Genomic DNA, 27,465 nt, shown 5'->3' with positions numbered 1-27,465 from the left:
TCTCTCTCTCTCTCTCTCTCTCTCTCTCTCTCTATCTATATCTATATATATATAGATATAGATAGAGAGATAGAGAGAGAGAGAGAGAGAGAGAGAGAGAGAGAGAGAGACTGACTTTATTTTTCAGCAGTACAGTAGAGCATTCTTAAAGCGGAATTAGCAGTACAATGCACGATCCACTGTAAAGAAGAAAGTCTATACTTACCTTACCCCCTTCTTCTGCCTGCAGTGCTTAGGCAAGGGTGACATCACTGCATTGGGATCTATGAGACTCTCTACCATGGTGGCAGATGGTGCTTGAGGTCTTTTAATTCATTATGGGTATAAATCTGGTTGGTGCTACTTGGTGATTTAATGATATAGTGGCCATTGCCTTGTGTGACACATTGAAATTAATATGCTGCTACTGAGATGACTGCTAACAAATAGTTAAAGTGGCACTAAACTCAGGAGTTTAATCTTAAAAATGCATTCACATACCTTAACTATTGACACAAATGTAGCTTATTTGTTCCCCATGGTCCCTGTGTGTGTTGTAAAGCATGATGGACTACAATATCACATTTAATTTACTAATTTGTATTGAGCATGTAGTCCATCACGGGAGCCAGCTTGGAGCAGTGACTACTTTACACACACAGGGACCATGGGGAACAAAAGTAGTCACCCTCCAGAAGGAAGGAGAGTGTCAGCACCAATTCAGAGATGATTTGAGGATCTACAGCTGAGTGACACACAAATATGATACATTTTCGTTAATAGGGTAATTAAATGTATTTTTAAGATTTAACTCCTGACTTTAGTGTTACTTAAAGCACACCTACAACCGTAGCCCCGTCAGTCGCCCCTTCCCTTCCCTGAACCCCCACTGTCTAAGTTTTAAATATTACCTAAGTATGTGCCTTCATTCTACCTCTCTTTTGGCAAGTACAGTGACATTGCTTGTTCTTCCTCTTCTTCTCCAGCAGTGGCAGTGGATAATCCTTATTGAGGTACTAAAGAGAAATCACATAATGAGGTGTGATTACAGTCCAGTGCTGCAGTACTGTGAGCCCAGGCTGGCATGATGACGCACATCCAACGGGTGCGTCCATGACAGTCTAGGCCAGGGGTAGCCAAACTCCGGTCCTCCAGCTGTGGTAAAACTACAAATCCCATGATGCATCTCTCTCTGGGAGTCATGTCTGTGGCTGTGAGAATCTTGCAATGCCTCATGGGATTTGTAGTTCCACCACATATGGAGGGCCAGAGTTTGGCAACCCCTGGTCTAGGCTTATAAGAGGATGTTGAATGATGCTGGCTGTCATTCAACACAGAATTGGCCAGAAAAAATGTTGCAGAGGAGGATTTGGCTGAGTGTCAAAAAGAAATGTTTTTTGATTGAAGGGTAGTGATTTAAACATATTGTAAATGCAGTTCTAATTTTAATCTCAAGTTTCTCTATATTGTCATGAAATGCTAATTTCAGGCATTTCAAACACCAGTATTCGTGGTGTTTGGCGAGGGCAGACCTAGAGCTGGAATCTTACTCTGTCCCCTGTCCTGGATATATTTTGAGTGATCATATTTGGATATATATATATATATATATATTTTTTTATGTTAAGATGAGTCAAGGTGGAACATGCTTGGGTCCGATGACTTCAGGCTCTGTGGAAAGTTCCACATTTTGTGCTAAGGTCTGGATCTGGATGTCCTGACATTCACAGGGATTAACTACATGGTTATGGTATCTTTCATATTGTAAACTGCTCTACAAATGTAAGCCATTTATTAAGTATATGATTTAGGCCAGTCCTGGAGAAACAGAATAACATGAAATGCTTGTTTTGATCAGTATCTCAGTGATGCTGTTTTTTTGAGTATACTTTATTATATACTTATAAATATATGATTTGTTTTATTGTGGTTGTATTATATGATCTAATAATAAAAGTAATAAAAAGTAATGTTTGTTATATTTTATAAAAAAAATTGTAATGATTATTAAAGGTGAAATTAGTGTGTTTTTTGACAATTTTAAGTTACAGTTGGCTTTTAATGGATCCTGAAGGTTATGGAAGCTTCTTTCAACACTCTTGGACCTATTCTTGTGCCAAATATCAGCTCCTCATTAGCCCCATCGTTTTATTTTATTTTTTTCACAGTGGAAAAAAAATTAAAATGGGAGTACCCACATAATGATCAAAAAACATAAAAGGGAAAATATAAGAAAGTGAAATTAAATAATCTAAATTACCCTAAATGCAGCCTCACCCCTCACAAAAAAACATATTCTTATTTATATGTTTTAAGTAAATCTTGCCTAAGTAACCTAATAAGTGAAACTGAAATTAAAAATGTTGCAGTGAAATCTACACTGCCTGACCAAAAAAAAGTCACACTATAATATTTTGTTGGACCGCCTTTAGCTTTCATTACCGGCATGCATTCACCGTGGCATCATTTTGCTAAGCTTATGCAGAGTCACAACAATTATTTCTGTCCAGAGTTATATTAATTTTTTACCAAGATCTTGTAGAGATGATGGGAGAGTCAGACCACTGTGTAAAGTCTTCTCCAGGACATACCAAAGATTCTCAATGAGGTTAAGGTCTGGACTCTGTGGTGGTCAGTCCATGCGTGACAATTATGTCTCATGCTCCCTAAGCCACTCTTTCACAATCTGAGCCCGATGAGTCCTGGCATTGTCATCTTGGAATATGCCGGTGCCATCAGGGTCATTAAGTATATTCAGGTAGGCAGTTGACCTAATTTTTTGGGGACATAACATTGCTGAACCAAGACCAACTGAAGCAACCCCAGATCAACACGTATCTAATTAAAGGCTCTTACCTATTTGATCAGCTAAATCCAGGTGTAGCCTTAGAAAAAACTCTCATGCTCTCAAATCAAGACCAGCAAATCACCTCCAAGAAGGTAAGAACTGAAGGAGCAGATGTCAGTTACATAAAGCACAGTTTAAAAATAAGTTTAGGCATTAGTAATCAGATCTACATATGAAGTCTTGATATATACTTAGAATTCTCCTTTAAGTATCTGAAAAAATGTGTGAACAGAGAACTTTCAGAAAGCTTGGCTTTTTTTCTACTTCTTTCTGAAATTTTCTTTTGGTGTCGGCAAAATTTTAAGACCCCTTTGCAATTTTTTTTTATTAGGCCTTAACTTTAAGTGCTTAACATTATCAGATTGATTTTTGTAAAAACACACGCTGAAAAGCTTAACGAGGGACAATATAAATGACACTATTTTATTGTCAAGAAAGTGGCAAATATGCCGATGTAATCTGGTTCCAATCCACGTTACACCAAAGAGATATTTTAAAGCTGAAATGTTGATCTTCGTAATCAATTTTATGTAAGATTAGCCAGTGACATCACAGAGCCGGAGTGGGCAAGAAATGTAAATCATTGTAAGTGCTGCAATTCAGATAGAAATTCCCCTTTCACAACTTACTAAGCAGAAAAAAAGTTGTCACTGCTGGTGAGGGAACCTAAAGGTCACAGCATGCTGGAGAATCTTTGCAATTCACGGAGCACCGATCCAACAACTAAGAATGTGTGTATACTTACTGCAGCAATCAATACACTGCAAGGAAGAACGATGGGAAATAGTTAAAATCCAGGGAGTCAAACTCATAATTCTAGCAGGTTGGATACAATTGTGGTCCATGGGGTCCACTGTAGTCAGTAACCACATGTGCATTGCATGCTTTAAGGCAGAATTTCAATAATTAATTTTCAATAGGCTGTCAACACACAGCAACACGAAAAAAAAAAACAACACTTTTTACAGTGCAGCCTACCATGACACATGACATATGTGTTATAGTGCATTGCAGTGCGGAAGTGTTGCCCACTACTGTTTATGTGTGTTGGCTATTCAAAATGGTGCGGTGATAAAATTATTTGCTTTGCATTGTGTTGAGACACATTTAACCGACCATTACCACAACATATAGGTGCCCATGTTCACCAAAGCTTTGCAGTAATGCACTCGTTAACCCATTTCACATGTGTGGGTGAGCTGAGGTGCCAGTAATTGTCAATGCCATCCAAAGACACCTTCAAAAGGCATGTGTTACTGTTCTTTGTGGGTTGGTGCACTGCAGTGCCGTTCATTGTGAATGCCAACCTAATGGAGTTCCAAAATGCCCATATGCTGCAACAAGAAAAAAATGCTACAAGTAAGGAGATGCAAAATTGTAAGTTGCAGTGCACTGTATTGTTGGGTGAATGGGCCCTAAGTGTGAGGGACTGTTCACACCAGTCTGTTGTGTTAAAACATTACGTGCATTGGTGCGCTGAAGTGGTCCCATTTATTGTGAATGCACAGTACCCTGTGCAAACAGCAGCTATTTTTTCATGCTTTGAGGTGTGTCACAACCCATTTATTTTGAATTCATTCATTTTGAAGGTGCAGCCAAGTGCTATGCATTGTAACACTTGTCAATGATAGAAAATGTGTGCACAACACACACAGCATTTTGGTTGGACTGGACACTGAATGGGCACTTTCATTCTAGCATTGTAGTGCTTCTGGTCCCATGTGGCCACTTGCTGTCTACATGCACTCCAGCAATGGCTGGTTTTCCTGATGGTGACAACAATGAAACATGCCTTGTTTAATGTACATTTGCACAGCTGCTTGCAGTATCCACTGGGAGAGTGTATGGTGGCAACCTAGGAGCTCAAATGGGGCAAAGGGACAGAATGTTGGCCCTCTTTAACAGGAAGTACCTGAAGGAGGGCCTTCACAGCAGAGCTATGCAGTATTATTTGAAAGAAACATGCAGATTTAAAAACATTGAAAATTACTTTTAAAATGACCTCAACATGATTTGAGAAGATTTTAGTCATTTGGTTTACATATAGATACAAGACAATGTACACTTCTTCTTAAAACCACCAGCCTTTCTATGTAAGGTAATTGCATGGTTCAAACAGCCCAATATCACTTGTGGCGCCCAGTGAAAAATACTCTCTGACTCATAATAAAACATTACTGACCTAACATCTGTGAACACAGCCCATGCATTTAAGAATACAAGACTAAATGCATCTATTAAACCAGATGGAAATACATTATGTATAGGGATAACAATTCAGGAACCCCTTTAGAAAAGGCAGGTTCCTTTAGCAATGATGAATGACCCACCTAAGGCATATCATTTAATTTCAATAGGGAAAATAAAAAAAAAAGAAAGAGGAGAAGACCACAATGGTAGGAAATGTTAAAAATAACTGTATTGTTAACAAGAATTATGACTCATGTTTGGTCTATTAAAATTGGTCTACGTGGATTTATATTGCCTCCGCTTTGAAAATTGGTGCAAGGCTTATTTGAATATGCCATACATAGATGTGACAAGTAATCTATTCTTTAGAGTGACGCAAGCCTACGGGGCACAAAAGCGTGTACAGGGTGCAGTATTAAAGAAGAACACCCGTCCAATTAAGACACAGCTTACTTCTGTACAGTGGGGATCTACTCAAAGAATTAAAGCATTTGTTAAGCCATTTTTTTTAGGGCTGCGGAAATTAACGATGAATCCCTCGATTAATTTTAAATCGATTAATCGATTTAAAAAAAATTTGATTAATCGAACAGGAAATTTTTAATCCTTACCAGCCCTAATTTTTTTTAGAGAGAATGGGGAAGGACAAGAGTATCTGTTTTGTTTTTACTGTTATCTAGGGCTGTATTAGAGAGGTTCTCCTTTGTTTTCTGTCCTGTTGCTAATGGTTTTACCAGACAGGAAGTGAGGGAAAATTTGCAGCAGGTTCCCAGACAGAAAAGAACATCTGATAGGGGTTGTAGCCTCGCCCTACTCTGCTAAAAAAAACCACATTTTTATTTCTGTCTGTGTTGCTGTTAAAGAAGTCTCTTTACTTGCTGCCTGGTAAAGCATTGTCAGCAGGACAGGAAATGAGGGAAAATCTCTCCATAAAAGCCCAGATAACTGTAAATATCTGCCAGCAGTTCTAGTCCTTCCCCACTCCATCCAAAACAATAAAACAAAGTTTTGGCTCGACTTACGCTCTAAGGATACCTATAGACATCATAAAAGTCAATAGAAATCAACAATTTTAAGACATTTGGATTGCTGGGGGAATTTAAAGAAATGTTCTGTGTGCTTTGTTTGGTTTCAGCTGTGTGGCTCTTTCCTGATGCCATATGAATAATTCCAGGTTTCAGAAAATGACCAATACATACCCAAAACGCCATTATTATTATTACATAGTATTTATATAGCGCCAACAGTTTGTGCAGCGCTTTACAATATAAGGAAGACATTACAGTTACAATACAATTTGAATGGGAGTAAGGAGATAGGTCTGAAATTATTGAGGTTGGTAGGGTCCAGTGAAGGTTTTTGGGGTATTGGGGTGACTAGTGCATGTTTGAGTGGGGTAGGAAAGATTCCAGTAGAGAGGGAAAGATTGAAAATGTGGGTAAGAGAGTCTAGGATAGAGCAAGAGGGTGAACGTAGTAGTTTTGAGGGAACAGGGTCCAGGGGGCAAGTGGTGAGGTGGGTGTCAGAGAGAAGCTTAGTAACCTCCTCTGTGGTGACAGGGTCAAAAGAGGAAAGTAACAAGTGTGATGGAGGATCAGGTACTATAATAAAAGGAGCAGTTGATTGGACAGTGGCGATCTGATCTCGAATGGTATCTATTTTGTTTTTGAAATGAATGGCAATGTCCTGCGCAGTGAGTAAAACGCCATGAGCTAGGTTTAATTTTTTTTCCAGATGTTAAAGAGGAAATGTAACATTTTTATGTTTTCTGGCAGAGGACAATTTTTCATAACAACTTCACACAAACATATGAGGAAGTATGTCTGGGAAGGTTTTCATTTCTCCAGGGCATGGTACTGTATATGTAAAGTTGAAGATGTTTCACCTTTCATCCAAGTGGCTTCCTCAGTTCAAATAAGTGATACGAATACCTCAATTAGCTGAGATATGTTCCTGATGTTTGAGCTGAGGGAGCCCTAAGATGAGTGGTGAAATATCTGCAATTTTACAGAACAGGTCCAGCTGATTGGGACTAGCTACTACTCGCTATTTCAGGATGTTGATTTAAAAGCCAAGTCCAGCTTGGGTGTTCAAAAGCGTAGCTCGATCCCTTATCCACACTTTATCTCTGGCACTGTGTCCTGCAGATCTACTTATTCGGCAATATAGTGATGATCTTCTTTTGGGCTGAATGTCATTAAATCCACTTCCGGTAAGATCAGGCCATTGAGGCTCTGCCCCAGATTTACAGAAATATACTACCGAGAGCAGTGTTATTTCATGACATAGCATTGTGCTCTGCAGCATTGAGGATTGCTCACAGCTGGAGGAAGAAGATGGCTAAAGGACCCATGACATTAACGGACCTGGCTGAAGACACTTGTAAAAAAGGAAAGAATAGAGGGTTGTTTTTTTACTGTTGCTGGGGTGCTCCATGGGAGGGCTGTCAAACCTGAAGGTAGACTTTAAGAAATGTATCAAACAAAATTAAGTGATACTGTTTCACACTGTGTAGCACAAAATCATACAGTCATTTGATGTACTTTATTGAATTCAAATGAAGTCTTATGCATACTGAAATGGCATAGGTATATAGATGACGTTTTCACCATTAGGACTGGAAATTTATCAAATTGACTTGTCCTAATAAAAATTATTACAAGTTAAGCTTTGCTATAAAGTCTCTTGAATTTTATTTTTGGACATTGCAATTTTTGTTGGACCTGATCGCACTTTATCATTCTACTAGTCCACACCCACACATCTCACTTTTAAAAAGTATTCCATTTGGACAGTATCTGCAATTGTAGTGATGACTTCCAATTTGAATATCATGCAAAACTGTTGCAGATTTAAACCAAAATTACAAAAATCAAGGTTATGGTATAACAATGTTATATACAATGCATATTAACAGGTAAACCTTGCAAAGATAATTTGTTATATGCATCAATATGAGCATGCTATAAAAATGAAATTAAACAGAATGCTTCAACATTCTGTTTGCATTGGGAATGTAGCTTTGTCCAGCACCTCCCTGCAGCAGCAGATCTTGTAAAGTAATCTATTGCAGGCTGATTGCAGCTGCATGGGGGTCTGGGTCAGTTATCTCTCTCTTCTATATCTATCTATCTATATAGTATAATGTACAATCACTCCTGAAAAATTATCTTCTATATATATGAATTTACATATTGCATAATTTAATAATCAATTAGTATCCTTATGATATCTGAAGAGCCTGTGAGGAAGCTACTAGTGCTCTATAATTTGGTAGCAATATTATTTGTATTGATTTGTATGTTAGGTATGAATTATTTTTATTGATATGCTATGTATAAGTGGTGCTCCTTATAAGTGAGAGACTGGGAATGTTACAATCTGATACTGCCAGTTAATGATTTTTGTAAGCCTTTGTCAGGTTGACTGGTCAGCACTGTTTTTAGGCTGGGGAAGGGAACTGTTCACCTGAAACACGTTCAGAGCAAAGTTTGTCAGAATAAGCATAGAGGAGCTTAGCTACCTCATGCATCCACCACCAGTGAGATATACATGCTGAGGAGACAGGAGTTGTTACAAGGACACTGTAGTCCAGGTAAGTCAAGTGTCCTTGTTACAAGGACACTCCACTGTAGTCCAGGTAAGTCAAGTAAAACGCAGTTTATTAAAGGGCAAACACAAAATAGCTTGCAGCAGCAACATAAGACAGTCCTTGTTATGGCTCTGTAGCTTTCCTCAGCTTCAAGACACTCACGCTGCTCACCCCTCGTGAGCCCTCACTCTGCTCTCTTAGCAGTCTGTACCGCAGGTCCTAGGGTCACCGACCTTCCTGACCTCTCCCCTCGTGGGCACTCGCTCTGCTCTCCCAGCAGTCTGTACCGCAGGTCCTAGGGTCACCGACCTTCCTGACCGCTCCCAGCCACCCCTGGCTGTTCCGTGTGCGTCCAGCACGCACCCGAGGTGGTCTGTGTCCGTGTGCTCCCTGCACACACACAACTCCAACACTCCCCTGAGCACTGGGCTGGCTTCCTGATAAGGCTGCTCTCAGCCACCTGATTAGCCCAGGCTGGTCATTGGCAACACCTGGCCCCAGGACTGGAGATCTCATCCCACCCAGAGCTCTACGAAATCTCCAGAGCTCCAGATCCCAGCTGCAAATAGGAAAACCTGGAATAACCTGAAAAGCCAGGTTCTTCCTTATAACATGCTTTACTTTCTGGACCCTCTCAGCCCCTTTGGCTGAGAGTCCTGGGTGCCAAGGTCGCCATCCTCCACCGTGGCATTGGCTTACACTGCCACAGTATGTATAATACTTTATTAAATATCTCTTATGTAGCGATGACTAGATTATGCCTTGATCTATTTTCTGTATAAGCCAGGGGGTCACCAGGTTAAGCTGCAGTGGGTTTCTGTAGACTGACCTTGGGCAGTAACTATATTTGTAACTGAGCTAGATGAACAGAATGTAAGCCATGTAGTGCAGATATAGTAAAACAACTAATTTCATGGGTCATATTCAGCAGCAGAGGGTGAGAGTTTTTAAAGATGCAGCGATGGTATGTCCCTCAGCGTCCTTATGTCAAATACGCAGAGGGGAATTTATCAAAACTGGAGCAGACAAAATCTGGAGCAGTTGCCCATGGCAACCAATCAGTGTCTCCCTTCAGTTTGCTCAGGTAAGATTTGAAAATGAGATAGAGAAGCTGATTGGCTGCAGTGCAAATCTGCTTCAGATTTTGTCTGCTCCAGTTTTGATAAATTCCCCCCACAGTGTATTGGACGCGATGACTTAGAAACCTTAGACAGCTGAAGCAGAGGAGGTGATAGATTGGAAGGACTGGTCTAACAGCCAGCTGGCTCCAAGGATCACACCTAGGTGAAAACAAGCACTTATCCCCAAAATGCAAGGGTTAAGAAAAATTTTAATTTAAAGTTAATTAAATGTATTTTAACATACACATATAATAAGAATCTTTCTAGATAGCATCTTTTGTGATTCGCTGCACAGCAGAATAGGAGTGTAAGAGCTGTGGCTAAGCTAAGTGCCAATCTGGTCCTGCTGCATGTGCATGTGCTCACAGGAAACACGCTGACTGCAGGAGAGAGATAACATATTAATGTGTTGCTGCCCTTTCAGGAGGCTGTGGCCAGGGAGGCTACATTGCTGTATTACTTAACAAACTGGGGGTCACCTTTTTAGTCATGCATTCTGGCAGAAGTATATCAATTGCCAAAGTGACTGGATGGACTTAGAGCTTGTGTACACAGAAGTTGCCGTCAAACACAGGCGATTACATTTGAACGCTGGGAAGCTTAAATGCATGCGTTAGTAAAGTTGACCTGCTTTGCCTGCAATGCAGACTAATCTCCAATGAGACTTGGTGCATTCAGAGAAATGCAAAGGAAAGTAGTCAAATACGGAACTCAGAACGGTCACCCCCATTGTACTATTGAGGTAAATAGGAATCTGCTGACCTGTGTTTAAAATGCGTTAATCACTTGGCAAATAAAAAAGTCCACATGTGTATTTTACCTGTTGGCCTGGAGTTTCGCTGTGAATAAGATATGATTTCAATTTTCAAATAAAACTATACAATGTGCACATCTCTGACATTTATGGAAAGGTAATGTGAAGGAGTTGTCCATGAAATGAAAAATCAGATTTCAGCTTACATTTTTTCATGCCGTATGAAAATAAAAGCAATGTCCTTATTGGTTGTTACAGACAGCACCTCCACTTTGCCTTTCTACCAGTTTATATATCTGCAAATGTAGCGTGTACACAAAACGATTTGTATGTGTTGTGTATTATCACAAAGCTATGCTTTTAAAATAAGCTATAGCTTCACCGTGTAAAACTCTTCACACCAGCAACACGAGAAAAAAACAAAACTTCCGTAATGTAAAAGTGTTTAAAATTGGTTATGGCTTTAGCTTTCTACAAAGATATTCAGACAGGTATGCCCGCAATCCTTGGCTCACTTTATCATAATATTCCCATACATCAACATTTCAAAATGTATTATATGCACAGTGTATTTCAGGCACTTGATAAATTTTGTCCTTATGTAGCTGTAGCACCCCTCAAATATTCTGAAAGTAATAAATTGCTATAATCAAATCTAATTTTTGAAAAATACCTGTGGGAGCCACAAACAAAAAAGAATGTCTTGTAAAGGAACATGATAAATAACGCAGGAGCCCGCAGTTTATTATAATCAGCTTGGCATTGAATTACAAAATTAAAATTATATAGCCCTTGATAAGTAACCCGACCAATGTTCGTGATCAGTGGAATTATGTTGACATATTTTGCATTTCATAGGAACAGTTCATTTTTTTTATATTATTTGCTTAGAACTTGTTTCAGCTAAAACAGTTTTGAAAAGTACTAATTTACCTAAAGGGACGTACATACAGTGAGCAGATTAAACTATTTTGACAACATCGAGGATATAGTGATATCATGAAAACTATGCTGTATTTGTGGGCTTTGTTTGTATGGAACCTGAGAGCAGAAAAATTTCAGAAGCTGATTTTTTTAAATTTTAAAGTGCAAGCTCCATGCCTCTTGGTCAATGGGCAAGAATAAGCATTCAGCAAGTGAAGCTGGGACCCCTAATCTGCATAGTAGTGAAGCCAAGATAAGGATAGGAGCCTCAGAACTTACACCTCTGGAGAAAGGTAGGTGAGGACAGATCCCATATTTCTGCCCTGACAGGTACCTTTTAAATGGTATGTCCAGGCATTGCCCAAATTTAACCCCCTCTTCCCTTCTAGAGCATGTCCCAGCAATATTCTTTTCTTTTACCTTGTTCCTGTAGAGAGAGAGAACTTCTAAAATGTTTGCACAAACAGCTTCTGGGAAGTCTTTTCCTATTGACATAGGCATACAACTACATCTCCCAAGAGCCTTTTCCCAACACACAGCCTGTGAGCAGGCTCTCAGAAGTCAAGGCAGCAGCACTGTTTTGCTGGTAAAGAAATCCATGTATGCACAAGTGTGGAGACAGAGAGAGGTGGAGTTCTGTGGTCCAGCAGACAAGGATGGCAATGCTGCTTGTGATTTCAGATTAGCAATGGCACTGTGTTATCGATCAAAACAGGAAGTTAGGAGCTCACTAGATTTCTGGCAGACTAACCGGTATTTTATCTGTAGTTGCAGTTTTTTTTAATAAACAGAACATGGAAATGAAAATGAACATTTCGTTAGAAATGTACTGAATATGTTTTTTGTTCAATTTTTTTCATAGGCGTAACACTTTAGGGGTTTGCACCAATCATTTATAAAGGAGTTACATTAAAACTAACAGTGTGATAAAGGCTTCATAGTTACATAGTTAGTCAGGTTGAATAAAGACACAAGTCCAGCGGGTTCAACCTATACTCCACAGGAGTGGTTTTACTGTTCACCCAGGCATTCGTTGCCTGCTAGCTAATTCTCTGTTTCCTCAATGAAAATCTGAATCTAGGTTTTTGAAAATTCTAGAGCCAGAGCCAGCTGTTCCCACCCCCTCCCCTGTCTGTCCCTCCAAGGAGTGCTGGAGGAACAGAGAGAGGGGAGGGGGATCCCTGTCAGCTCACTGCTCTCTGCAGGAAGGAGCAGTGAGCTGAGCGCTCAGCGGTTTGTGATCACTCAGGTCTCAAGAGCCAGTCTGTGTGAGCTGTAGTGTCCCACACTGGCTCACACTATTGGAAAGAGTACATTTTACTCTCCCAATAGTTCTCCTTTAATGGCATCTTTCCAGCAGCACATACTTCCTGGTGCTCCATACATCCTCCTAGAAGCAAAGAAAATATCTGGCACTTTTGGGTATGAGAGATCATGTGACTCAATTTCTATAGTGTATCTGCTTGATGATTAGTGCAGTGTTGTTCCATTGGGACAGAGAGACAGTGCTCAACCATGTGTAAGCTCCAAGTAGAGTGTCTTGGATCATACAAAGGGCTTCCTTACATATGCCCTCATGGCTGAAAAGAGCAATAGGGGAGCAGAGAAAAGGTAAAATTGTGCTGCTGTAGAGGCTTTTTATTCAAAAGCATTAGCTATAGAGTGGTACTACAGATGCTGATCTGGGGGAGGGATTTAGGGAAACATGCTTCACCCATTCAGCAAAACCCACTACATAGGAGGAGATGTTGGAGGTGTGCCAGTGGCTTCAATACTCTAACAGTGGCTTCTGCACACAGCAGCCACAGACACTCCCCTGCTGCCCTGTATGGACTGTCAACAGTAAATCAGAATACATGATAAGATTAAAACATAACTGGGCATCAGAAATATAAATATGATTTTATTGATCTGACTTCAGATTAGCTTCAGCAATTTGCTGATACATTTTACTTGTTGGCTGAAGTACATACAAATATGGACAACATTTTAAAATGGAGCACTGTAACTTTATTGGACTGTGAAAAATAATGCTGATATACAAAGACAAGCAAGCCACGACAATTAGATTTAAATTGTATCTAAACCCAGGAACAAAAACGTGCTATATTGCAGCATACGATCTTTAGATGTGTTGACTGCATTTGTTTTTATCCCTTTATTTTCACCTTGTTATCCTGCCAGTAACAAGAAAACAAATGCAGCCATCACAGCTAAGCACTGGTAAACTGTAATATATAAATTTTTTGTTGTCGGGTTTCCAAGCATGTTATGTTTACTGGAGTTAGGATATTCAGAAAGGAATTATGTTTGATTGCTGGGAGTTAATCGCATTTTAACCTTGTAAATGGACTTACCAATAATATTTGGTTTGCATCTGCATTGTCCCGTAGTATGGTGGCAGGTATTACTTCCATTGAGCGTTCCAGTTGTGTTGCAGCGGCAGGGTTGACAGCCATCTGCATTCGATTCCTGCAGGTTATAGAAACCATCTTTGCACTGGTCACATTGTCTACCCCAGATATTCACTTTGCAGATGCACTGGCCTCCAGCCTGAACAAAACCAAACATATATACAAATTATTATTAATATGTCAGACTTTTGCATTTCATCACCAATAGAAAAAAAAGCAACAGTCTTATTACTGATTCTAATTATGAGGGGACCATGTAAAAAACTGTTCTTCATACCCCATTACCTAAAACTGCTAATTTACAGCAGAGATTCAGCCCAAAACCGAGGGATGTATATACAAGTTCGTTAGCGCTCATCAGTCTTTTAAAGGGCATTAAGCCCTTTTAGATCCGGTTAAACCCACCACTTCCTCTGTTATGTGTGGTGGAGACAGAGAGCCTGCCAATAGGGAGTCTAAGGGAGCAAAAGCAAAGTATCACCATGGGTCATAAATCATCCTGCGCCACCAGGAAGCTAGTTCACCTCCATGTGGGCACAAATGATGTACTAGTTCCATTATACATGATGAATCCCTAATGAATCCAAATGACTGGCCCTTTATTTGGAAGAAAATATCACTGTCCTTCTTTCCTCCTCAGTTGTCCCTCTTTTTGTCTGATGTACAGATATAAGATATGAAAACATAAAATTAACTGCCAAAGATGTTTGGCATATACATTCTTAATGGTCTGCATAACTGGGAGCCTGGCAGGGGTGTGTCCATTGCCTAAATATATTACGATGAATGGTGTCTCTCTTTCACATCTTAAAAATTTGGGAGGTATGCAGGAGTTATGGAACATGAAGACAAGTTGAGAGTTTGAGATATATCAAAGTTCAGCTTTAGATCAATATAGGTAACTACTTCCAGCTCCCCACCTAGTGTACAATATTAGGCACTATCTGTACTATATTCCAGCGGTTCTAGATGCAGAGCTGGCCCCAGAGGAATATATTATTCATTTAATATAGCTCCATCTCCTATGCTAAAATATTGCTTACGGTGTTCCCAGATCACACACAGTCAGGCTATATAATGGTATCTCCTCTTCAGCTCTTTTAATCAGAAGAAAAGAAAACGTAGCTCCTATGTTGTTCTGTGAGCATTCCCCACTCTGATCCTGCATGAGCTGTGCATACATTTGCATGGTGATGAAGAGGCGGTAGGAACAGATATAAACATTGTGAGTATTTACATCCACTACAAAACCACTAATTTGCATCTTAGCTGTTTTCTTAATACAAGGAAAGAAGGTAAAATGTTAATTGTTCATCAAATCCGTATTTTTATTATACAGCATTTTATTAGTCTTGAGTGGTCCTTTAATTTTTCCTGGAAAAACCCCTTTAAACTGCAGTGTATACGCCAACTTAGTTTTTTTAAATGTTCTCTGGACATCAATTGTACATTATGCCAGAAAAGTGTGTAATTCCCCATTTTACCACATAACATTATAAAAAACCATCACTTTTAAACACGCTGATTAATTTTCATGAGTAGAATCCTTCTACCTTTCACATTTCCATCTTTCTCGGGTCAGCTCTTGAAAATTCCACTCAATGGCTTCTCTCTGTAACATCTAATTCATTTCAGCTCTTTCAGTCCCGACTTATTAATCTCTCTCTTAATGTGCCTTAATCATTGTCTTTGCCCTCCATTGCCACTGTGTTTTTGGCTTCACTCAATGCTGCTCTCAGTTCGTTTGCGCAGATATTATATAATTTCTTATCTGATCTAGTTTTTAAATTTTTGCTTGATAAAATAGTAATTAAAATGTAATTACTATGTTGTAGCTCTGAATTATTAAAGTATGTTTAAACCCTAACTGGACAACATTTACAGGGCTATTTACAAAAGGGTGAAGAGTCTGGAGAAGGCAGGAGAAGTGAACAATCTAGGACATCATAGCTGAACTGGAAAAATTCTCCAATTCAGCTCACTTCCCAGTTCAACTATGTTGTCCTAGATTGTTCACTTCTCCTGCCTTCTCCAAACTCTTCACCCTTTTGTGAATAACCCTGTAAGTTTGTTAAAGCACTGCATACCATGAACAATTACTGTGATTTTTTTTCTTTCACCAAATACTGTTTTCACTTTTTTTTGTTCTATGCTACAACCTCTTTCAGTCACTTCCTGTCTACATGCATCCACTCCAGCATCAGCTGCATATCATTGCTTTGGACTGGCTTCCTGAAAGTGACAATGGTGGACCATGCTTACATTGTGTATGCCTGAACATGTGTAGTCTCTGCACGGGGTGCATGTGACACAGTGACAATTGGGAGACAGTTGTCACCCATAAGACGAAGTGTCAGGACCTTTAAGGCAGGATCACCAGATATTATTTTAATGAAAGCTGCAGATTTAAAACAGAAAATTACTTCTGAAATTACTTTAAAGAGGAACTTGGGAATGTATAAAATGAACCCTTGCAGTGGGGCTATGCACTTTTTGGTCTAGAGGCCAGAATACAGAAGATATGCTCACCTGATCCTCAGTCCTGTGGCGGTGAATGCTCACCTCTCTCCCGTCCCACTCTGGCTGTGATATGTCTCTTGGCATACTCATTCTATTGCAGGTGAATAGACTGCATTAGACGTGATGATATCAGCAGGAACTCGGGAGAGAAGAGGCTGTGGGGACCAGTCTAGCAGCCAGGCAGCACTGAAGATCAGGTGAGTATATATTTTTTATTTGAGTCCATAGACCAAAATGAGTCCTTAACCCTTGCAATGCTGCAAGGGTTATTTTTTTTAGATTCCTGGAAAACCGAAGGGCTGCTGTAAGGGCTATTCACTATAGCCCATACAGCTCCCGAACTTGGCCAAGCGGCTCAGCCAAGCCGAAGGCATATTCCTCGGCTCGGCTGAGCCGCGCTAGAAGTCGAAGCTGGCAGAGCGGCCGGCCATTGGCCAGCCGACAGCCTGCTTCTGACAGCTGGGCGCAGCATCCCTGTTTACCAGCTAACCAGGGACACTGATCTCCAGACAGCAAACTCTCCCGGGCACTCTGGGAGTCTCCCGCTCCCGGCCGCCAAGGAGAGAAACATTGCTTTTTCTGGTTTGTTTTTTTTTATTCTGACACGGAGCCGTGAAAAAAAAAAAAAACAAATTTTGGCCATAGGAATGCATTGCTAGATTCCAATTGGCTATTTCAATTTGCAATAGCAAACTAGCATTGCACCTGCCCTCTGCTGCAATTCTCCATCAGGTCCCCACTACTGATTGACAGCAGAGGATGGGTACAATAGATAGTTTGCTATTGGGCGAGTTTTTTTTTCCGTTTTTTTGACGGCAGCAGAACCGCCGGCCAATAGAAAACCGTTGGGCGGAGCAGCTGCCATTGCTAGCTCCGCACAATCGTTTTCTTTTTCTTTTTTTCTACTTTTTAAACTATTTTTCTGTTTTGCTCGGTACCACAGAGGGACCGAGCAGAACAGCCGAACTGCTGTTCGGCATCTATAAGAATAGACTGAACAGCAGTAATCTGGTTCGGCTTAGCCCTGCACTTCGGGTCGGCCGAACATGCTGAGCATAGCTGGGCCAATCCCATTTATTCCTACTTTTTTATTTACCCAGAAAATCATTGATACAATACATCACTGTGTATCATAAACACATTTCAATTTTCTTAATATCACTAAATGTGTGCTTTCATATTTTTTCATTCTTTGTTACTACTCAGTGCTGATATTTTTTAATGACGGGTTTCCTGAAGGTGATAACAGCAGATTATGCCTGTGCAAAGTGCGCCACAATGGCAGCTTGTAGTCACGATCAGAAGCCCATGTGACAAGGTGACAACACAGGAGCACAACTGGGAAACAGGGACAGAGCTTTGGCACCCTATACCAGGAAGAACCTGAGCAAGGACCTTCATGGAAGAAATGCCATGAGGGAAATTTATCACAACTGGAGCAGACAGAATCTGTAGTAGTTGTCCACAGTAACAAGTTATTTTATTTGTTCATTTATTTTAAAATCTAGATTTTTTTGAAATGTTTGGACCTTTATTTATAATACACAAGTTCTCGCACATACCATGATATATTCCATTCTCAAACACCATAAAATATTTTCTGATAAAACCCACATTCTTCTACTATTTTCACTCCTGTGTCACGTGTAAATTTTTTTCACTGTAGTGGCTATCTGTTTTTGCTGCAATTCCTCTGCCTAAGAGTCTGATTAAGGCACGCTTACATCTCTGCATGGCAACATTGCTGTGCGTTGCGACATTGAGGCGCATTGTGGTATCCCACTCCGAATGACCATATTGATCTAGAAGTTTGTAAACGTACTTATTGAAGATGCGCATAGGATGCCCATAGGATGTACTTCATCAATGCACTGTCACAAGTCTCAAAGAGCCTGCCTTCTGAATACAGAGCCAGCCTTCTGTATTGCGATCTGTTAATATTTTATTTGCGAGGCTGCTCTCTAACATACAGTGGGCCCAAAAAAGCAGTACCTGGATCACCAGTAGTAAGTCTGGTAGACAGCAACAAACATAGCTGAGAGGGCAGTTCAATTTTTTATTTATCATAAGAGTATAAAGGAAAGCCAAAGGATAGCCTTACCGATCCCACACCCACAGCTGCACAAATAATAGGGGTTCTCTCTGCATTACTCTATGTCTCCTTAGAACTTTAGCAAAATACATAAATGACTTGTGAAGCCTCAGAGAAGTGTCTAGGCAAAGACTTCCAAGAGCTCTTATTAGTATGCTTTGTTATCTCTTAAGTACTTGCCTTTCAATAAGATAACAAAGGATATCACTAGGATATAACAAATAAATTACAGTGGCAAGTTTATTTTTGATGCATGTAAGCCAGGTATCCCCATTAAAAAGGGAAGGAGCAGAAAAGAAAAAACTCAGTGACATCACTGACAAAACTACAGTAAGCTTCTAGGGGAATATGGTGATGTGCTGATTGTGGCAATCAGGGGCGTAACCTTTCTGCTGGAATCACCAAACCCAACTTGAAACAAACCCAGCCAAGTTTGCTCATTCCTACAGTTAAACAGCAGTGTACTGCCTGTGTCTACATCTGGCTAAATCTGGCCATACAATGTAATGTTTTCTTTGTCCAACCCGCAGGCTGAATGAAGAAAATATTACACATTCCTCCATCAAAGCTTATGAGCATTGATCCAGGAATCTCCCGCTGTTCATCAGCTCCTGCAGCTTATTGGCTGTTGGATTTTCCGACCAGCTCCTTTGATAAGCTGATCAAGGGCTGGCAGCCGAAGGGGGGTTGCAACAGCGGCTTTCACTGTGCGAATTTAGGCTAGTTCTTGATTTATTAGTCCTATTTTTGCTGCTCGAGAGGCACTGCTGCTTCTAAATGCTAGTGACAAAAGATTTTGAGTACTGTGCTGCTCACTGTTCTCCATGCTGAAGAGGAAACTGTACATGAGGACCTGCAGTGCAAGGATCTCTCTGGTTCTTTTTCATTCATTTTGTGTAGTTCCACCACCTTTCCTGCTGCTTCTTAAATATTACTCCACCAGTAATCAGGAGCAGCTCTGTCATAAAAAAGTCAAGTTCGTTTTCCACCAACACATATCTACCTCAACACAGAGACACAGTGCACAAGGGATAGAAAGTAACGGAGAAAAGATCAGCTGCAGCTAGTGACTACTTTTTTGCCATCTGCTTACATTTTTTGGCATAGTTTCCACACTTCAGGAAGTTTTTAAATAGGAAATATGCACAATATGGCCAAATGTTTGTGGACACCTGACCATCACCCCTACCTTGCAAGTGATTATTGAGCCGCTAATGGCTACTTACAGATCTCAGTGTCTTGCCTCCCACTTTCTTTAAATGTCTTGCAATGGGTGAATGCCTTAGGCAAATACTCTTAAATGTGAACTCATTAATTGTCAAGTTGGGATAAGTAAAATTGAGAATTTTCATTGTCTCAAAGTTTTGGTAAACAACAGCAGATTCCAGTAACTATAGCCATGTTGGCAAAATGCATTTCAGAGGGGAAATAAAGGTAGGTATTAAGGGTGTAATGCCCCTGAGGGTTATGGAAGCTCCTTTCATCCATCCTGGACCTGTTCTTGTGCCAAAAAAGTATTCTTGTTAAACTCATTATTTCACGTTTTTTTTTAACAGAGATAAAAAAAGATGTAAAAAAATTAAAGTGACAACACACACATAACAAACACATTTGAATAATCAGTAATGTAAGCCAACTTTAGAGCTTCCACTTTTTGTGGAATTTTGGCAATTTTGGTAATTTTGCTCCAAAATTAATTTTGTTAAAATGACTGTTGACTAGAATTAAAAAATCTCTAACCAATGAAGGGTAGCTACTGTGAATATGATGCTTATAGTGATCCTGTCACTATGTAAACAATTTGAACATGAGACAATCTGTAAAATAAGACATATGGGGCAGCGGTAACACACTACACATACCTGGAAGTGCCCTAAGATCTTCAAGAGAGGAAAAACTGCCCACAGGAAAGGTAAGTACAGAGCTTCATATTTAACAGTCTGTCTCTTGTTCAAATTGCTTCACATAGGGACAGCATCAGTTTAATATTCCAAGAATATTTTCATGAGTGTCCACACATTACTGTACAGATAAATGCATGATGGATTTTTTGAAAAGACAGAAATTCCAAGGTCAAATTCCTCCCAATCATTTGCCATCATTACCTTTTCACAGTCATGACTTTTGTTAACAGTGCCTTTCCTGTTACAGTCGCAAGGCTGGCAAACGTCAGTGGCAGCTGGGTCGGCATCAAATTGCCGGAAAAAGTCATCCTTGCAGACTTCGCAGTTTCTTCCTGCAAGAGACAAGGGTCACAAGCTCAATCTTCAAATTTATTAAAATGATCTGCGAGACTCAAATTTAAAGTCTCTGCTCCTGGGGGGAGAATTCTGATTTTCACAATGTCCGTTTTAATGCACCTTTCAGCTCTACCTGCCAATGTAGTGATCCACAGCATATGAAACTATGAACCTGTTTCAAACGGTGTTTTACCTCATTTAACTTCCATCTGCTCTATAACCCAAAGTTGTGTCTCTGGAAAGACATGCAGCGTAAGGCCAGTCTCAAAATCCCAAACTTTTCAGTTGAAAAAGGTTTGTGCTGTCTTTTCCCTTAAATGGAAAAATCAAAAAGCGGCTTGTGTCAGCTTTGAAAGTAAGGTGAGCTTAAAGCAAACCTGTGCTTTGTCCTTGTAGGACAAACAACAAGTTTGCTTTAATCTAAGCAGCACATACTCTCCTTTCCTTTGCTCCCCCAACACTCTGTTCATCCATGAGGAGTAAAGAAAATACCCAGTACTTCAGGGCTTGTGACATACTGGGCTGGCTGATTGGCCCAGCAATGTCACATGAAAAGTATCCAACACACCTATGTAAGCTACATTGTTAGCAACTCGTAAGAGGGCTTTCCATTGAAATTGAAGGTCTGCTTTACTCACAACCAGCCCCCCCCCCTGCCTCCCCCCAACACAAATGGCTTAAAAAAAGCTATTCAAAACTTGAAATCTCACAGGAATTCACTCTGACCCAGTGCAACAGAGCATTCCCATAAGAATTCAAGCACCTAGCTCTCCTTGTAGGCAGTGATGTCACCTGAACTCTCGGAAGCGTGGGAACCCAGATCAAGGTGTTTTACATATTTGTGTTGTTGCGTGTACAGTACATGATTTTTTATTGTCTTTTTGAAGATATTTGCATTTGCAAGATGAGGGGCTATGAGTAAGGAGTACCTTCAATTTCAGAGTAATAATACTTACCCTTCCTGCTGTTAACTCTGATCTTTACTCTATTGCAGTGCTACAGCGGCCAAAGAATCTTTAGCATCCAACACTTCAGGATTCATTAGATGCCTGCATTGCCCGCTGCATTCTGTGGTTTCTTCTTCCGGCCCCTTCATCACTACAGATATTCAGGAAAACATTAGTGAAACAAAGGCTGGCATGTAGAACCACAGCACATAGCAGGTAAAGCAGGCATCTGACTCACCCAGAAGGGTTGACTGCTGAAGATTTTTAAGCTGGTGTAGCTCTGTAAGAGAGCAAAGATTGGGCTCATCAGCTGCTCTACTGGTGAGTATTATTACTTTTCTTTCACTGCTCCATTCATCTGCCAGATCTGAACGTAATAAACTCATGGTAAGCTCTAGTCAATGCTTACACATGGCTGAGGACCATCTACCAGCCCACTATGTGACAGTGCTATCCCCAGTGGTATGAATACAGGCATAGCAGTCTAGACAGCTGCTCTGGGGCCTGGGGGTTGAAGGATGGCCCCATTAAAAAGGCTGATGAGGCAAATTAAACTGTGAAGTCTCTAGTCTAGAAGAGCTGATGTCAGACCTACATGGGAAGTCATCAGTATCGCTAGCCACAGATCCCCCTTGCAGTATGCAGTAAGGAGGATATCTTTTTCTGTCTTAGCAGTGTATGCAGGGCAGCCATCAGAAGTTTTGGGGCCCCTTACACGGCTTTAGGCCGGGGGCCCCCCCTGCACCACCGACCCCCCCACACTGCCACCACACTGAGCCAGTCACACTGTTATTATTATACATTTATATAGCTCTGACATATACCACAATGCTGTACAGAGAACACTGAGCAAGTTACATCAGTCTCTGTACAGAGGAACCTACACTCTAATGTCCCCCTACAGTCACATACTATTAATATTATACATTTATATAGCTCTGACCTATATTGCAGTGCTGTACAGAGAACACTGAGCCAGTCACATCAGTCTCTGCACAGAGGAGCTTACACTCTAATGCACAATGGCACCAGTTGTAGGGGGACTACAAATCCCAGCAATACATTTATACAGCAATGCAGAACAGTATATGAATTTGACTCTGGGCTCAGTGACCCGCTGGACGCAGGGCTCAGTGACCCTGCATCTCTCTCCCCCCTCCCTCCCAGCTCCTCTTACCTGCTCACCTGTCCACCTCTGCCGCTGCTCTTCTGATCTCAGACAGGCCGGCAGTGACATAATGTCACTGCTGGCCTGTCCGAGATCAGAAGAGCAGTGGCGCCGATGTGCCCCAGCCTGCTCAGATGCCGCTGGATCGGCAATGCTGGGGCCCGGCGCTGCTAGGGCCAGGCCTCCTCCAGCACTGCGGCGGCCCGGCCACCCACTCACCTTCCACCATCAGCCGATACTCAAAGTGTATACCTTTAGGGAGCAAAAATAAAAGATCAAAGACTAAACCAATATGGTTTAACCAGTTGACATCCGCGGTGTTAAACCCCCTTCCCATCCAGGCCATTTTTCAGTATTCAGCGCTGCGGTACTTTAACTGACATTTATTACGTCATGCAGCGATGTACTGAAATGAATTTTATACCCTTTTTTGGGGACAGATAGAGCTTTTTATATATATATATCCCCTGAAAACTTTTGCTGCAACTCTAGGCACTCCGCCAAAACATAAAGAGGCAGCTAAGGATTGTAGTTCTGCAACAAAAAGCCATAGTTTAAAGAAGTTTTCATTAGGGGAATAGAGCTTTAAAGGAGAGCTATGAGGTGAGTGATTTCCACTCATCCTCATAGTTAGAGCCGACCTGTGACAAAGAAGCTGTCACAGGTCGGCTCTATTGATTGGGAAGTGAGCGAACACATACCGTCGCTCGCTAACTTTCCGATCATCTCCCTGCAGAGAGCGGTCACTGTCAGTCACAGCTGACTGTGACCGCTGACTGGATTTCCCCCTCCCCACTCCGTTCCTCCATCGCTGTCACTCACGCAGCTGGATGGGTAAAGACAGTATTGCCGGGATCAGTCCCGGCTGCAGCGCTCTCTGTATATCACGGGCAATAGCCTGCGATATACTGAGCTTTGGGTCATGGGTGGAGGTTAGTAAAAGGTCCTCCCGTGACCCTAAAGAGAACTATGGGGAAAAACACTTACCCCATAGTTCTCTTTTAACAATTATCTATTCATATAAAAGTATTCTGATGGTTATTATTAATGCTACTACAACTTATGGTTTAGGACCCCTTTGCAGAACATTAATGCAGATATATTAAGGCGCACTGGATTACCTTCCGATACGATTGGCACCGCACTACTATGTTATCAGAAGTACTACTGTGATTTACATGTACGTTTTACCATAATGCATAGGTGTGAAGTTGCCGTAAAGGTAAATTCTCTTTACTGTTGCTCTTTTTCTGACAACTTCTACTGGTGTGCTGTTTATGTGCATGTAGACAAGAAGTGGCTGCAAAGAGGCTGTAGGATATCATCAGCAATGCAACAAAGGATTAAAAAAACAAGCATTATATAATAAAAAAATGGAAATTGTTTATGACACATAGTGCTTTCGCAAATCAGATGTAATTAATTTAGCTACTTTAAGGCTTTACACCTGAACCTGTTACCTGTAGTGTTGTGCAAGCAGTTATCACACACTCCCCCTCCCCCGGACTCGTGGTCATGGGGGTAAAGGTCAACAGTAGCATCATAATGACAACTGGATGAATGGTTGTAACATTGGCATGGCCTGCAGTTGAATGCATTCACATGGTCACCTTGACGAAACGGTTTGTCGTTGTATAAAGGCAGGCAGCGATCACACTGGAGACAAAATTGGAGAATTAAAGAAAAGGGAGAGAAAAAGGAAAAGATATTAATTTTGGTAACTTATTTGTGTTCCATTTTTAGTCTATCGTCTTTCTTTCATGTGATAATTTTGGGAAAATATGGATTAACCAGTTTGCATTCTTAGGGAAAAAAAATCAGTCACTGAAGAAAATTGCCCACGGCTCTTTATTCTTTAGAAAAATAGGGATTTACACCCTCCCAGGTGCTCTGCAATGACTTGCGCGGGTCACAGTATGCACACTCATACATATTTATATGACCCTTCTTCCTCTGTTGGCATCGCTTTTCTTTGAAGTTTGACCCGGATCGAGGCCCTGTTCTACCAAGAGGTTTCCCCGTAATGGCACAATAAATATTGTTCCACTTAAATGGTTTAATTTTTAAGTTAGAGCTGTTAGCATGGCTAACTAGAAAAGTTAAAATGGACTAACTGCTGCAATTGTACTATAAATCAAATCCTGGCTGAATTCCCCTCCAGGCCAATCCCTTGAGGCACAGAAGCTAGAATTTGCATGAAAATACACAAAGTATGGGGGGAAAAAACAATGTCAGAGCGGATAGTGGTTCTTGGAAATATAGAGAGCATAATGTTGTAATTTACAAGAGATTAAATTAAAGCTTTTATACATTTTAACTCCCTCACAGCTAAGTTTATTGTTTGATGCAATATTGCTAATAAAATGAATTCATTTATGTTATGTAATGATAATTTTTGTTAAAAGTTTTAAGCAATAATAATAATATTAATAATAATACATTTTTTCTGTTACATAAATGTAATCATTAAAATATGTTTTGCAAAATTATAAAAAAAAAATTACCATAATATTACATAATACATAAATAATAGCGTTAACAGCAAGAATTAATGATCCTGATAATCTACAGCAGTGCGTATATTACCACATATCTCATCATTAAAAACAAAAATAATAAATAACAAGTAATAGTAAAATGCGGTATAACATCATCTGTAGTATGTTCATTAGTAGCAGCATTAAACATACTGTAGGTGTCGTTAATACTAGTAATAATTTGCAATTGATAAATTAATCCTCGTGATATTGTCTCCTGTAACTCCTGTAACTCCTACAATGCATATTGTTCATTTTATTCAATTCTGTAGCTTTAAAGGAGCATACAGTCCAATGTCCTGACCATACAGAACATGTAGACATACAAAACTGTAGACATATTTATCACGTTCTATTGTAAAAAAAAAAAAAGAATACAAAACAGAAATAAAGAATACAAAAACAGAAATAATTAATAAAAACGTTACAAAACAATAATAATAATTTTAAAAAAAATTCCCATACCCGGATGAAATTTGACTTTACTGGAGTCTAACCTTTTGGGGTATTTCATCCTTTGATTGCTATTTACAATAACCATTACTATTCAAGAGTGTCAAGAAAATAGATGTATTTCATTATTGCTTCTACTGTATCTCATTGCTTCTCTGGTATATTCACATTTCAAAAGAACCCCCGTTTAAGGTAAAGATTGTGCCTGAATTTCTTGTCTCTGAGTCAATTACCCCAATACCACTCCTAAGCTCTTATCTCTAGAGCCCTAAACTGGGTATACACTAGAAGAGTTTTGAATGAAAAGTCCAGTGAGAACATGTGATAAAGCCAACAGAAACTTGATGAATGTCATTCGAAATTTCATTTGCTTTTACCATTCACTTCTGAAAATTAAGGAAGTTTCCCGAACAAAAACCACATTCACTGTTAGAATTTTGTTTGAGAAAAATATTCCATCCTGCTCCTTCAATTTTTTTTGTCACTATGGCCAAAATTGATTGTCGATTTGACCCCATTAGGTATTAGAAAACTAACTTAATTTACTAATTAGAAAACACAAGGAGAGTCTAACTGTGTGTACCCAGTTTAACCTTTTACAATAGTCATTACTAATCAAGTATGTCAATAAAAATTGTTGTATTTTTAAATAGTTATATTTCATTGCACCTTCTAGTAATTCTATGTACAAAAAAATGTGGGTTTGAAAACCTTTTTCAGAATTGCATAACACCTGAAGAAGAGATCTAAGTCATCCCAAAGCCTACATCTTTAACAACCTAAGTTAATCAATAAAGTATATCACTTAAACTCAAAGCAATTGGAATTGTGTTTATCAAAGAGTAAAATTTGAGTCTTCAAAGTGATTTTATTAGTGTCTCAAAGAGAAGTAAAAAATTACCTTGACAGAAAAAGCCAGTATATTTATAAGAGCTTTTTCCGTTAATTACAGTTTTGGGTATTTAAAAAAAAAATTATTCATTTATTTAAAAAAAATTCCACTCCAAATTAAATTGGCAAGGGATCCTTTGGTTCTCTTACCTAGTCAATACCTATGGTCTGAATTGTTTGGTTAAATATTAGGGGTTCCGAAGGGCTCCTCTCCTAGCCAACTAGCCAAAGCATCTGTAAAATAAAAGCTACTGGAGCAGGGAATCATATTAGTGGGATCACATAACATTTACTTAATACAGGTATTCATATAGCGCTGACAATTTTATGCAGTGCTTTACATACTGCACACTCACATCAGTCTCTGCCCTCAAGGAGCCTGCAATTCCTAAGGTCCCTATCTCACATGCACACATGTCTTATTTAGACAGAAGCCAATTAACCTTCGAAGGGTGGGGGAACAGTAGAGCACCCACAGAAATCCATGAAAGCACAGGGAAAACCTTGCAACTCCTTGCAGCTAGTGTCCTGATTGGGACTTGAACCTTGGACCCCCAGGCCAAGCTTCAAGGCCACTGTGCTGTCCATAAAATAGAAGTCACATTTATAACTAAAAAAAAAAGTGCAACATGTATTACAGCAGTCACATGACCATAATAACACCTCATGAGCGTGGTGCAAGAGTGGTTAGATGACCGCACTGACCAATGAGTGCTCATTATTTGCGATCAAAAGTCAAAATACAGAGCACAGTATGGGTAGTACACCGGCACTGGTGGAGGGGAAGAGGCATTC

General features: G+C 40.0%; 1 protein-coding gene across 1 annotated transcript in view; it reads right to left on the bottom strand.

Annotated features, from left to right (window-relative positions):
- The window catches only part of USH2A (usherin), a 534,204-nt gene that overhangs the window by 446,767 nt on the left and 59,972 nt on the right, over positions 1-27,465 (bottom strand). Inside the window, exons 10-12 of the mRNA XM_018556052.1 lie at positions 24,250-24,445; positions 20,540-20,670; positions 13,766-13,961 (exon numbers count right to left, since the gene is read on the bottom strand). Coding sequence (XP_018411554.1) covers positions 13,766-13,961; positions 20,540-20,670; positions 24,250-24,445 — 523 coding nt within the window. The remainder of the gene's footprint in view (positions 1-13,765; positions 13,962-20,539; positions 20,671-24,249; positions 24,446-27,465) is intronic.

The sequence above is a fragment of the Nanorana parkeri genome, unplaced genomic scaffold (assembly GCF_000935625.1).
Source record: "Nanorana parkeri isolate BGI_ZX_2015 unplaced genomic scaffold, ASM93562v1 scaffold1, whole genome shotgun sequence".
Lineage (NCBI taxonomy): Eukaryota > Metazoa > Chordata > Amphibia > Anura > Dicroglossidae > Nanorana > Nanorana parkeri.
Note: the sequence above shows the minus strand (reverse complement) of the source record. Positions and strands in the feature narration are given on the sequence as shown.